The 14939-nt window shown below is 39.5% G+C and overlaps 1 protein-coding gene across 1 annotated transcript; it reads right to left on the bottom strand.

The window, feature by feature from the left end:
- Positions 1-5998: 5998 nt before the first annotated feature.
- On the bottom strand, positions 5999-6496 carry LOC138895390 (uncharacterized). Its single transcript, XM_070180073.1, has one exon. The coding sequence runs from the start codon at positions 6494-6496 to the stop codon at positions 5999-6001; it is 498 nt and encodes a 165-aa protein (XP_070036174.1).
- Between the last annotated feature and the right edge of the window lie 8443 nt (positions 6497-14939).

Here is a 14939-nt window from a genome sequence, read left to right on the forward strand (position 1 = left end):
GCCCTTGCCAAGTTTGTCTTGCCTGCCTCTCTCTCCCGTGCTCACTCTATATATATAGGGATATGATTCAAGTCAAATACTCCATCCATTTCTATTTATGTGAATCTATTTTCTTTTTGGTCCGTGCCAAAAAGAATGACCGCTTTCCCTATTTGAAAATAATTTACCTTTATGCAATCATTTATAGCCACACAAAACATTTGTGCCTCAGTTTATACCACAAGTTCAAAAAACTTTTCTCTTTTGTTAAGTTTCATGCTGTCACGACCCGAAATTCACACCGTCAGGATCATGATGGCGCCTAACATTTCAATTGCTAGGCAAGCCAACGTTAGAGAATCATTAAGTCAATTCTTAAACATTTCAGTGATTAATAACAAATAAACTATAACGAGTTAAAATAAAAGTGGAAATTCATAACAGCCTCAACATATGTACCACTACCCGGATCTGGAGTCACAATTCACGAACATTCTAGAATTTAATACAAGTAAAAGTCCAAAAGTACAATTTTTTGAATGAAAGAAATAGTAAAACAGAAAAGATAGACAGGGACTTCAAGGTCTGTGAACGCCGACAGATCTACCTTGAGTCTCCGCTGGTCCACTCCGAGCTACTACGTATCTCGATTAGCTAGGACCAATACCAAAATCTGCACAGGATGTGCAGAGTATAGTATCAGTACAACCGACCCTATGTACTAGTAAGTGTCGAGTCTAACCGCGGCAAAGTAGTAACGAGGCTAAGAAAAGACACCTATGAATAAACTTGTGTAGTATAACAATATATATACCAATAACAGCTATGAAAGAAAACAAGACAAGTAATATTGGGAGGGGGACATGCTGAGGGGATCACAACAGTAATAAGAACTTTGATCAACCGATATACTTTGAACAAATAGGGACAAGTAACCACAGTAAAAGGAAATGCACGGCATCACCCTTCGTGCTTTTACTCTCAATCTCACCATATGAATTAATAGAAACGGCACGACATCACCCTCCGTGCATTAACTCTCTCATAACATGGCATGGCATCACCCTTCGTGCATTAACACTCACAATATGGCGCGGCATCACCCTTCGTGCATTAACACTCACAAAATGGCACGACATCATCCTTCGTGCATTAACACTCATAAAAAGGCACGACATCACCCTTCATGCATTAACACTCACAAATCATGGCATGACATCGCCCTTCGTGATTAACAGTCTCCCTCACCAAAACAATGAACAATAACAACAGGGAGATAGAAATAACAAGAACAAGTCTTACTTCAACATTTGGTTCCAAAATACCAACCTCAACTTTGAGTCAATACTCAATCAATACCAAAATCCGTAAACATGATAAAAATGATCAACATAACGAGTAACTAGTCTAAGCATGGATAATATGATCAAGGAAGACAACAATTACAAGAATAAGACCCACCCGCATGTTATAACCCGACAACAACGCATAGGTACTCGTCACCTCACCTAACCTATACGTTGTACCCAACATCTAAACATGTAGTAAATAGAAAAATAGGTCCTAATCCCTCAAGCCAAGTTAACCACGACACTTACCTCGCTCCAACGGCCAAACTCAAAGCTCAACCACAGCTTTTCCCTTCAAACAAGCCTCCGGACCAATAGAATCTAGCAAATTACCAACCAAACGATTCAATTAAGCCTTAAGAACTACCCACAATTGCAAAGAATTCAATTTAGACAATTTTTGAAAAAGTCAACACCCAGGCCCGCTTGGTCCAAACTCGAAATTTGGACCAAAATCCGATCACCCATTCACCCCCGAGCTCGGTTATATAATTGGTTTTGGAATCCGACCTCAATTTGAGGTCTAAATCCCTAATTTATCAAATCCCAAGTTTCTACCCAAAACCCCCCAATTCCACCATGAAAACCTTAGATTTTAGGTTGAATCTTAGTAAAAGGTAGTGGAAGATTGAAATAAATGAGTTTAAGATCACTTACCAATGATTTGGGGAAGAAACGTTCTTTGGAAAATCGTCTCTTGTGTTTCTAGGTTTGAAAATTTGAAGAATGAATCAAAAATCCCATCTAAGTCATCTTTTGTTTAGCTGCAGGTATCGCATTTTCAACCTGGGGTTCGCAAATGCGAACCCGCAAATGCGACATTTTCTTCGCAAATGAGAAAGGGGTCCTAGGCCTGCAGTCATCGCAAATGCGAACAAATGTTCACAAATGCGAACAGGAGAGGGTCGCAAATGCGATCAAAACTTCGCAAATGCGAAAGGTCCACCCCCAGCCCGCTGCTCGCAAATGCGATGGTTTCTTCGCAAATGCGAGGCTCACATTTGCGATCCAGATCTCGCAAATGCGAAATCTGTAGATTTGATGCACACCAACAATGATTTCTAAGTTCATTTCACTCCGTAGCCTATCCGAAACTCACCCGAGTCCTCGGGGCTCCAAACTAACTAAGCACACAAGTCTAAAAACATCATACAAAGCCATTAAATTTTCAGACTTTTAATTTTCAACAAAAATTCATCACTCAAGTTAAGGACCTCCGAATTCGATTTCGGGCATACGCGCATGTCCCATATTTCGATACGGACCCACCGGGACCGTCAAAACACGGATCCGGCTCCGTTTACTCAAAACATTAACCGAAGTCAACTCAAATTAACTTTTAAGGCAAAAATTCCTATTTTTATCAGTTTTTAATATATAAGCCTTCCGGATCAATACCCGGACTGTGCATGCAAATCGAGGAAGGCTAGAATGAGGTTCTAAAGGCTTCGAAACACGGAATTTGGTTCTAAAACATAAGATGACCCATCAGGTCATCACATTCTCCACTTCTAAAACAACTGTCCGTCCTCGAACGGACATAGAAAAGTACCTGGACTGGTGAAAAGGTGGGGATATCTACTTTGCATATCTGACTCGGTCTCCTAGGTAGCTGCCTCAACGGGCTGACCTCTCCACTGCACTCAAACTGAAGGATAACTCTTCGATCTCAACAGACGAACCTATCGGGCTAGAAGAGCCACTGGCTCCTCCTTAAAAGTCAAATCCTTGTCCAACTGGACATTGCTGAAATCTAACATGTGGGATGGATCGCTGTGATACTTCCGGAGCATGGACACATGGAACACCGGATGCACTGCTGGTAAACCAGGTGGCAACGCAAGTCTCTCCCACTCGCTCAAGAATCTCAAAAGGTCTGATGTACCTAGGGCTCAACTTGCCTTTTTTTCCAAACCTCCTCACACCCTTCATGGGTGATACACATAGCAACACTCTCTCTCCGACCATGAATGCAACATCACGAACTCTACGGTTGGCATAACTCTTCTGCTTGGACTGAGCTGTGCAAAATCGATCCTGAATTATATTGACCTTATCCAAGGCATCATGTACTAAGTCTGTACCCAACAACTGAGCCTCCCCCGGCTCAAACCATCCGACTGGCGATCGGCACCGCCTACCATATAATGCCTCATAGGGAGCCATCTGAATGCTCGACTGATAACTGTTGTTGTAGGCAAACTCTGCTAGCGGCAAGCACTGATCCCAAGAAACTCCGAAATCTATAACACAAGCACGGAGCATATCCTCTAATATCTGAATAGTGCGCTCGGACTGTCCGTCTGTCTGAGGATGAAATGTTGTGCTCAACTCAACCTGCGTGCCCAACTCACGTTGTACTGCCCTCCAGAAGTGCGAGGTGAACTGCATACCTCGATCAGAAATGATAGGCACGGGCACACCATGAAGACGGACAATTTCACGGATATAAATCTCTGCCAACCGCTCTAAAGAATAAGTAACTGCAACAGGAATGAAATGTGCCGACTTGGTCAGCCTGTCCATAATAACCCAAACTGCATCGAACTTCCTCTGAGTCCATGGGAGTCCAACAACGAAATCCATAGTGACACGCTCCCACTTCCACTCAAGAATCTCTAACTTCTAAAGGAAACCACCAGGTCTCAGATGCTCACACTTTACCTGCTGACAATTTAGACACCGAGCTACATATGCAACTATATCTTTCTTCATCCTCCTCCACCAATAATGTTGCCGCAAGTCCTGATACATCTTGGCGGAGCCCGGATGAATAGAGTACCGGGAACTGTGGGCCTCCTCAAGAATCAACTCACGAAGTCCATCCACATTAGGCACACAAATACGACCATGCATCCTCAAAACTCCATCATCTCCAACAGTAATCTACTTGGCACCACCGTGCCGCACTGTTTCTCTAAGGACAAGCAAATGAGGGTCATCATACTACCGTTCTCTGATATGCTCAAACAAAGAAGACCGAGCAACTTTACAAGCTAGGACACGGCTGGGCTCAGAAACATCCAACCTCACGAACTGATTGGCCAAGGCCTGAACATCTAATGCAAGCGGTCTCTCACTAACTGGAATGTACGCCAGGCTGCCCATACTAGTTGACTTTCTACTGAAAGTGTCGGCCACTACATTGGCCTTCCCAGGATGATACAATATGGTGATATCATAGTATCTCAATAGCTCCAACCATCTCCTCTGCCTCAAATTGAGCTCCTTCTGCTTGAACAAGTACTGCAAACTCTGATGATCTGTGAATACCTCACATGGCACACTATAAATATAATGCCTCCAAATCATCAGCACGTGAACAATGGCTGCCAGCTCTAGATCATGAACAGGGTAATTATTTTTGTGAACCTTCAGCTGCCGCAAAGTATATGCAATTACCTTTCAATCCTGCATCAACACCGCACCAAGTCCAATACGATATGGAGCACAATATACCGTATAAGATCCTGAACCTGTGGGCAACACCAATACCGGCGCCGTAGTCAAAGCAGTATTGAGCTTCTGGAAGATTTCCTCACACTCGTCTGATCATCTGAACGGGGCACCCTTATGGGTCAATATGGCCAACAGGGATACTATAGATGAGAACCCCTCCACAAATCGACAGTAATAACTCGCCAAACCCAGGAAATTACAGACCTTTGTGGCTGAAGTAGGTCTAGGCCAGTTATGAACTGCCTCAATCTTCTTAGGATCCACCTTAATACCCGTTGTTGATACAATGTGCCCTAAGAAGGCGACTGAGTCCAACCAAAACTCGCATTTTGAAAACATAGCATATAATGGCCGTCTCTCAGAGTTTGAAGTACGATCCGAAGATGCTGCTCATCCTTCTCTCGACTGCAGGAGTAGATCAAGATATCATCAATAAGAACAATTATGAAAGAATCCAAATACGGCTTGAACACCCGGTTCATCAAGTCCATAAACTTTGTTGGGGCATTTGTTAGCCAAAATGACATCACCAGAAACTCATAATGTCCATATCGAGTCCAAAAAGCTGTCTTAGGGACCTCAGATGCCCTAATCCTCAACTGATGGTAGCCAGACCTCAAGTCGATCTTTGAAAACAACTAGGCACCCTGAAGTTGATCAAATAAGTCATCAATCCTTGGTAATGGATACTTGTTCTTGATAGTGACTTTGTTCAACTGTCGATAATCTATGCACATTCTCATCGACCCATCTTTCTTCTTCACAAACAACACGGGCACACCCCAAGGCGAGACACTAAGTCTAATGAAGCCATTATCAAGCAAATCTTGCAACTGCTCTTTCAATTATTTCAATTCTGGCGGGGCCATACGGTATAGCGGAATAGAAATAGACTGAGTGCCCGGAACCAAATCAATACAGAAGTCAATATCCATGTCGGGTGGCTTCCCCAGTAGGTCTACAGGGAATACCTCTGGAAACTCTCGGACAACTGGTACAGAATCCATGGAAGGAACCTCCACACTGGAATCGAGTACATAGGCCAAATAAGCTAGACACCCCTTCTCGACCATACGTGGAGCCTTCATATAAGAGATAACCATGCTGGTATAATGTCCAGGAGTCTATCTCCACTCTAATCGAAGCAACCCTGGAAAGGTTAAGGTCACCGACTTGGCGTGACAATCCAATATAGCGTGATAAGGTGACAGCTAATCCATACCAAATATGACATCAAAGTCTACCATATCAAGAAGAAAAAGGTCCACACTAGTCTCAAGACTCCCGATGGTAACTACACACGAGCGACAAACGCGGTCTACAACAATAGCATCCCCCACAGGTGTGGACACATATACAGGGGCACTCAAAGAATCACGAGGCACAACCAAATATGAAGCAAAATAAGATGACACATAGGAGTAAGTAGATCCCTGATCAAACAGAACTGAAGCATCTCTACTACAAACCGAAACAGGACCTATGATAACGGTGTCAGAAGACTCAGCCTTAAGCCTGGATGGAAAAGCATAACATCGGGGCTGGGCCCCACCACTCTGGACTACATCTCTAGGACAGGCCCTAGTTGGCTGGCCTCTACCTCTAGGAGCTTGACCTTTACCTCTAATGGCATGACCACCACTCTGGACTGTCTGACCCCTGCCTCTAGCTGGCTGAGTGGGCGGTGAAGCACCCGGTACTGGGACCATGGCACGAGAACCCTGATGTTGAGAACTGCCCGATGCATGAGGGCAAACTTTAGCAATGTAACTCGGATCACCACAAGTATAACAAGATCTCGGCTGCTGTGACTGCTTACCCTAAAACTGACCATGTCGACCTGAGTAACCACCTTGAAAACTCTGGAGCGGAGGTGCACTAATAGGATCTAGTGGTGCACTGTAGGCTAACTGGTCGAAATAATGCTTATGAGGGCCACGACCACCTGAAGCACCATGGGATGCCTATGTTGAATAAAATGGCCTGGGAGGATGGCCTCTACCAAAAGTACCCCGGCCTCCAGATGAGGCTCCACTAAATCCACCGGAGTGACGAGGCCTCATGTCAGGCCCCTGACCACTCCCCTGAGCTAAAACCATCTCAACTCACCTGGCAACATTGGCAGCCGTCTGAAAAGAAATCTCACTCCCAGTCTCCTTAGCTATCTGTAATCTGATAGGCTGAGCAATTCCCTCAATAAACCTCCTCTCTCTCTCTCTATCTCTCTCTCTCTCTCTCTCTCTCTCTCTCTATCTCTCTCTCTCTCTATCTATCTATCTATATCTCTCTCTCTCTCTCTTAGTAGGAAGCAGAAGAATAGCATGACGGGCCAGATCCAAAAAATGGGTCTCGTACTGAGTGACGGTCATATTGCCCTGCTGGAGATGCTCGAACTGCCTGCGATAGTCCTCTCTCAGTGTAACAGGAAGGAACTTCTCAAGAAATATCTGAGAGAACTGGTCCCAAGAAAACACAGGCGACCCAGCTAGTCTGGTCAATACAAAATCATTCCACTATCTCTTGGCGGACCCTGACATCTGGAACATAGCAAAATCGACCCCATTGGTCTCCACTATCCCCATGTTCCGTAACACCTCATGATAGAGGTAAAGATAATCCTGCGGGTCCTCAGAAGGTGCCCCGCTGTAGTGAACTGAAAAGATGTTGGTGAACTTGTCCAATCTCAATAAGCTCTAAGAAGACATAGTTGATCCACCACCGGCCTGCGCTACAACAACCGGCTGAACCACTCTAACTGGCTGAGCTGCAACAGTCTGATACTGGAGAGCCATCTACTCCGGAGTATGAGTAGCAGGAGTCTGTGCTCCTCCTCCAGTATGTGAGATGGCTGGTGCCATAGGAAAAGTGTCAGTCTAGATACACTCTCCATAAGGCCCACCAAACGGACCAAAACATCCTAAAGCACTGGGGTGGCAATGAACCCCACTGGGACCTGAGTTGGTCCTGTTGGAACGGTCTGGGATGGAGCCTCCTCATCAAACTCTACCTGAGGCTCCACCGCCGGTGCTGCTGCTCGAGCACTGGGCTGAGCCCTACCCCTGCCTCGATCTCTGCCCCTCATAGGAACTATCACTGGGGGCTCTGGCTACTGTTCAGCTGAAGATGTGGTACGTGTTCTCGCCATATGTGAGAGAACAAGAGTAGAAGAGTTTGATTAGCACTGAGAGAACAAAATCACACGAAAGAGAAGAATAGAAGTGTAATTGTTCCTAAACTCTGTAGCCTCTGGGAGATAAGTACAGACGTCTCTGTACCTATCCCCCAGACTCTACTAAGCTTGTTCGTGAATCATGAGACCTAGGCAACCTAGTGCTCTGATACCAATTTGTCACGACCTGGAATTCACACCGTCGAGATAGTGATGGCGCCTAACATTTCACTTGCTAGGCAATCCAACTTTAGAGAATCATTAAGCCAATTCTTAAACATTTCAGTGATTAACAACAAATAAACTATAACGAGTTAAAATAAAAGTGTAAATTCATAACAGCCTTAACATATGTACCACTACCCGGATCTGGAGTCACAATTCACGAACATTCTAGAATTTACTACAAGTAAAAGTCCAGAAGTACAACTGTTTGAACGAAATAAACAGTAAATCAGAAAAGACGGACGGGGACTTCAAGGTCTGTGAATGCCGACAGATCTACCTTGAGTCTCCGATGGTCCATTCCGAGCTACTACGCCTCTCGATCAGCTGGGACCAATACCAAAATCTGCACAGAAAATGCAGAGTGCAGTAACAGTATAACCGAATCCATGTACTGGTAAGTGTCGAGTCTAACCTCGACGAAGTAGTGACGAGGCTAAGACAAGACACCTACAAATAAACTTATGCAGTATAACAATATATATACCAATAACAGCTATGAAAGAAAACAAGACAAGTAATATTGGGAGGGGGACATGTTGAGGGGATCACAAAATAAAGGATCATAGCAGTAATAAGAACTTTGATCAACCGATATACTTTAAACAAATAGAGATAAGTAACCACAGTAAAATAAAATGCACGGCATCACCCTTCGTGCTTGTACTCTCAACCTCACCATATAAATCAATAGAAATGGCACGACATCACCCTTAGTGCATTAACTCTCTCATAACATGGCACGGCATCACCCTTCATGCATTAACACTCACGATATGGCACGGCATCACCCTTCGTGCATTAACACTCACAAAATGGCACGGCATCACCCTTCGTGAATTAACACTCACAAATCAATGCACGACATCACCCTTCGTGCATTAACACTCTCCCTCACCAAAACAATGAACAATAATAACAGGGAGATAGAAATAACAAGAACAAGTCTTACTTCAACATTTGGTTCCACAATACCAACCTCAACTTCGAGTCAATACTCAATCAATACCAAAATCCGTAAACATGATAAGAATGATCAACATAACGAGTAACTAGTCTAAGCATGGATAATATGATCAAGGAAGACAACAATTACAAGAATAAGATTCACCCGCATGTTATAACCCGACAACAACGCATAGGTACTTGTCACCTCACCTAACCTATACATTGTACCCAACATCTAAGCATGTAGTAAATAGACAAATAGGTCCTAATCCCTCAAGCCAAGTTAACAACGACACTTATCTCGCTCCAACGGCCAAACTCAAAGCTCAACCACAGCCTTTCCCTTCAAACAAGCCTCCGGACCAATAGAATCTAGCAAATTACCAAGTAAACGATTCAATTAAGCCTTAGGAACTACCACGATTGCAAAGAATTCAATTTAGGCCATTTTGAAAAAGTCAACACCCGGGGCCCTCTTGGTCCAAACTCGAAATTCGGACCAAAACCCAATTACCCATTCACCCCCGAGCCCAGTTATATAATTGGTTTTGGAATCCGACCTCAATTTGAGGTCTAAATCCCCAATTTATCAAATCCCTAGTTTCTACCCCAAAACCCCCCAATTCTACCATGAAAACCTTAGATTTTGGGTTGAATCTTAGTAAAAAGTAGTGGAAGACTGAAATAAATTAGTTTAAGATTACTTACCAATGATTTGGGGAAGAAACATTCTTTGGAAAATCACATCTTGTGTTTCTAGGTTTGAAAATTTGAAGAATAAATCAAAAATCCCGTCTAAGTCATCTTTTGTTCAGTTGCAGGTATCGCATTTACGTCCTGAGGTTCGCAAATGCAAACCAGCAAATGCAAAAGGGATCCTAGACCTGCAGTCATCGCAAATGCGAACAAATGTTCGCAAATGCGAACAAGAGAGGGTCGCAAATGCGATGGTCAGGCTTGCGAGCCAGATCTCGCAAATGCAAAATCTGCAGTTTTGATGCACACCATCTATGATTTCTAAGTTTATTTCACTCTGTAGCTTATCTGAAACTCACCCGAGCCATAAGGGATCCAAACCAACTAAGCACATAAGTCTAAAAACGTCATACAAACTTGCTCGTGCGATCAAATCGCCAAAATAATACCTAGAACTACGAATTGAACAGCAAATCGAATGAAATTTTCAAGAAAGCTTTAAAACTTCTATTTTTACAACCGGACGTCCGAATCACGTCAAATCAACTCTGTTTCTTACCAAATTTTACAGACAAGTCATAAATATTATATTAGACCTGTACCGAGCTCCGAAACCAAAATACGGACCCGGTATCAACAAGGCCAAACATCAATCAATTCTTAAAACCATTAAATTTTCAGACTTTTAATTTTCAACAAAAATTCATAACTCGAACTAGGGACCTCCGAATTCGATTTCGGGTATACTCCAGGTCCTATATTTTGATACGGACCCACCGGGACCGTCAAAATATGAATTCGGTCCGTTTAATCAAAACATTGACCGAAGTCAACTTAAATTAACTTTTAAGGTAAAATTCCTATTTTTATCAGTTTTTAACATATAAGCCTTCCGGGTCAATACCCGGACTGCGCATACAAATTGAGGAAGGCTAGAATAAGGTTCTAAAGGCTTAGAAACACGGAATTTGATTCTAAAATGTAAGATAACCTATCAGGTCATCACACATGCTCAGTCAAATAGGTTCACATAAATTAAAACGGAGGGAGTATAAGATTTCTGAAGCAAAGAGACATGAACTGCATAAGGAGAAGTATTGATGTAAAGGTAAAAGTTGTTGTCATATGATAAGGAAGCACATGTTTAAGCTATAGACACAATATTTTGTAGAATTTTGTAAGGTAAGGATACGTACAAGGTGATGTTACGTACATAAAATGTAATATGATTCAACTCATTTCATGTAGGTGACCGAGAAGTCTTTTTATAATGAGATGGGAACAATATATTTGCTTATGTATTACTTATCATTTTAGTAAAAGAAGAAAAGAAATCAAGAAAGGTACTTAACTACTAAAGCACAGCTTCTAGCCTTCAGCTAAGGCAGCTGAATTACAACCTGCCTCAAGCCTCTCCATTTCTCAGTTCTGATTTCTGTGGGTTGGCAAAAAATAATCCACTTGTTATAAGAAAAATTAAATTATATTGGATGTCTACTCTTCCTCCATGATCTTCTCAAATGCTTAATAACATATTCAATGATATATTTCTATGCTTAATGATATATTCAATGACATATTTTTCTTCACTTTTCATGCCTATATAAAGGCCTTGTAATAGATAGGAAGAAACACACAATTGAAGAAGAAATAAGAATATCTCCTTTCTTTCTCTCTATATCTCTTAGCTTGTTTTTCCTTGTTCTATATTGTTACTTTGAAATATATTTCATAATACGTTATCAGCACGAAGTCTCTAACCTCAAGGTTGAATTCCACTTCTCGTAAGATATACATATCAAGTGACAACATTGTACCTGAAAACATGTTGGTTAATTCCTTAGATCAAATAGATGTATTGGTAATGTGGAGTACCCTATCAAACTGCATAGTTTTCTATTATATTGGTCCTGTCAATAAGACAAGATTTTCTAGAATAACATATCAGATAATTTTTGTTTCTCGAATCGGTGGATTAAACAACTACAGGTTAATTAGATTAAAGTGATCTTATATCTGATAGTCTTAACAGTCTAACTTAACATATATCTACATGTATTAGCACATGGATTGGGACAGTAATACTACCATTATAGTCCATATGTTATTGAGTCTTATTCGCATATTAAATCCAAATTTTATTCAGAAAGGTATGTAGTGTTACATGCACGTCTTTCTGCTACAGCAACAAGTCCGAGCTTTAAACCAGATAAGTTTATACCAATATTTGGAATAAGTAATGGTCTGGTTATTAAAAAATTAGTATTTATGTGGCTGCTAAGGATGCTACCATTGTTAAATTTTTATGAACTTAATAATAGGTGACATGCGGTAGACTAAATAATCTACAAAATTAAAATTATACTTTATTATGTATGCTTATGGTTTTACCTTATAATACGATTTTAGTATGCCTAGTACAATGATTATATATTAGTTTACTGTCAAATATAATATAATAATAATAATAATAATAATAATCGTAACTATTTTATTTTAATAAGATAAATTATTAGTACAAGAAGTATGTACTACAGCAAATTTTTCATTGATGATAGTTCTTGTCAAATTAACATATTGAATCATTTCTATATGGAAAGCATATAGTAGTAGATAGTAGACAGAGATTTGTCCCCTATTTTTTTTTTTTTTGATTTCCTGATTAACCTAAAGGTTCTGCTATATCTCTTTGTTTTTTTAGGGAGCATAATACTTAGTTTTCACAAAAGTGCACGGTAACTAGTAGTACTATTATTCTATTTGATATATCATTTTTTTTGTCATATCACTTTCATCTTGAAGTAGGCTTATTGCAGCAAAGACCACATATGAATTTTTAATATTATTTTGTATTTTCATATATCTGTTTGACACTAATTACTTAGCTGATTTGAGTAAACGAAAGTCTATTGTTGAGAATTATATCCAAATGATATTATGAAGAGTTTAACTCAAGATGTAAGCATTTCCTTCGTATTTGAAATTATTTTTGTCCTTTGCTATTAATGATATCAACTTCAATGAGTTCAAGTCGCAATGCACCATAAGAGTAAGACATCAGGATCAAGTCCTGATGCTCTATGGTGTTAAGAGTTGGGCTTGAGTCCCAATTCATTGTGGTCTAACATGCCTTTATATTGGTAAGACATTGGGTTTAAGTCCCACTATACCATATTGATGATATAATGATGACTAAAGAAAAATAATATATTTTTCATGAAAAGACATGAATATTGTCCCACTTGATTTGCTCCATTCTTGAAGTGAATGTGGTAGCGGCGCATAATAAGTCTAAACGAAGACAAGTGGTTGAACAATGAACGGTGGCGTTCCAAAGAGCAAAATAATAATAATAATAATAATAATAATAATAATAATAATAATAATAATAATAATAATAATAATAATAATAATAATAATAATAATAATAATAATAATAATAATAATAATAATAATAATAATAATAATAATAATAATAATAATAATAATAATAATAATAATAATAATAATCACTATGATTATAAAATGAGAACAATAAGGGTTCTCAAAATAGTCCTTCAAAATGTGAAGGAAATGTTTACCATCAAATTGGTATGAAAAATAATAAAGCACGCCGCCGATTATGATCCATTCCTTGAAGAGAATGTGGCTTGTGATAAGCATTGAGAATGCAGACCCATTCCTAAAGGTGAATGTGATAATATGTGATAAAAGTAATGAATAAATACATGCAATGCATGATTAGATGAATATCACACAACTCACCTCTAAGGGAGGTTTGAGTTAAATAAAGAGAATAAATATTATTGTGTGGTTACATGAATATGTCATTGGTTGCGTACATATGATACGCCAAAAATATATTTTCTTGTGCCTTATAAAAGGTTATTAAAGGCAAAATTAAAGCAAGAAATGACTTTGTTTATGTTGATTTTGACCATGATAATTTATTGTGATATAATTTTCTCCGTGAAGGAGACATTTACCATATGAATGGTGTGACAAAAGATCTTGTAGTACAAAAGTTGTTAAGATCTCCAGAAAAATTAATTTGTTACTACCCGGATGAATAAAATTATTCACGACATTGATATTATAAAGTCTCAAAAGAAACTTTTTGAGTTTCAAATGTATAAGTCAAAGTGGTTATTATATTGAAACTATAAATGAAAGGAATATTGAATGTCTTCATATTTCTATAATCATAACGGGTAAATATGAAAGATTACCCGATTTTCTTTCTATTTGTACTACATAAATATAAGCATGATGATGGAATCATATGTCACAAGTAAATTAGAGGTTTACTGAAAGAAATATTAGTTGGCGTAACCGATTGACCATCTCGGTTCAATTATGATGCGAAATATTAATTGAGAATTACATTGGCATATATTGAAGAAATATAAGATTCTTCAAGAATTCTCTTGTGCTGCTTATTCTCATGATATACCAGTTAAGGTTGGGATTGAATCCCTTGATTTTTGGGACGAATAAAATGTGATAAATATATGGGCTCAGTCATCTGCCATGTGGACTGTTACTATTATATGATTTTAATAGATGCATATATTCTATAGTCACATGTGCATTTGTTATCAACTTGCAGTTTGGCTTTTGCAAGATTGATTGCTCAAATTATTAGAGCACAGTTCTAAAATATAAATTATGATGATTTATCTTGATAATACTGGTGTAAATCCAAGTTGGTTTAGCAGAAATTGTATGCCTCCAATTATATCTAAACCATTGGTTATGAGGAAAAAACTGCCAAAATAAAATTTGGTATGTGATGTATTATTTAATATACAATAGCACTTGTACGCATCTACCCAAGTTATGATAAGTCCTCCCTATCACAATAGGTTCAGGGTCAGGAACCAAATAATTTTCATCTAGAAAATGAATGTGCTATATGATTTAATTGTTCCACCACAATGCATAAAGATAGATCACCAAATAAGGCTAGGGATATGTGTTAGTGATCTCAACAATAGGGGGAGAAAATAGGCAGCTGAAAAAGTAATGCATGTAGTGAATTATTATGAGTACATATAGATCCTCGTACGAGCAAATGTAAACTTGAAGTTCAAGTGATAATTCATTTGCAAAAT

Source organism: Nicotiana tomentosiformis, chromosome 7 (genome assembly GCF_000390325.3).
Source record: "Nicotiana tomentosiformis chromosome 7, ASM39032v3, whole genome shotgun sequence".
Classification (NCBI taxonomy): Eukaryota; Viridiplantae; Streptophyta; class Magnoliopsida; order Solanales; family Solanaceae; genus Nicotiana; species Nicotiana tomentosiformis.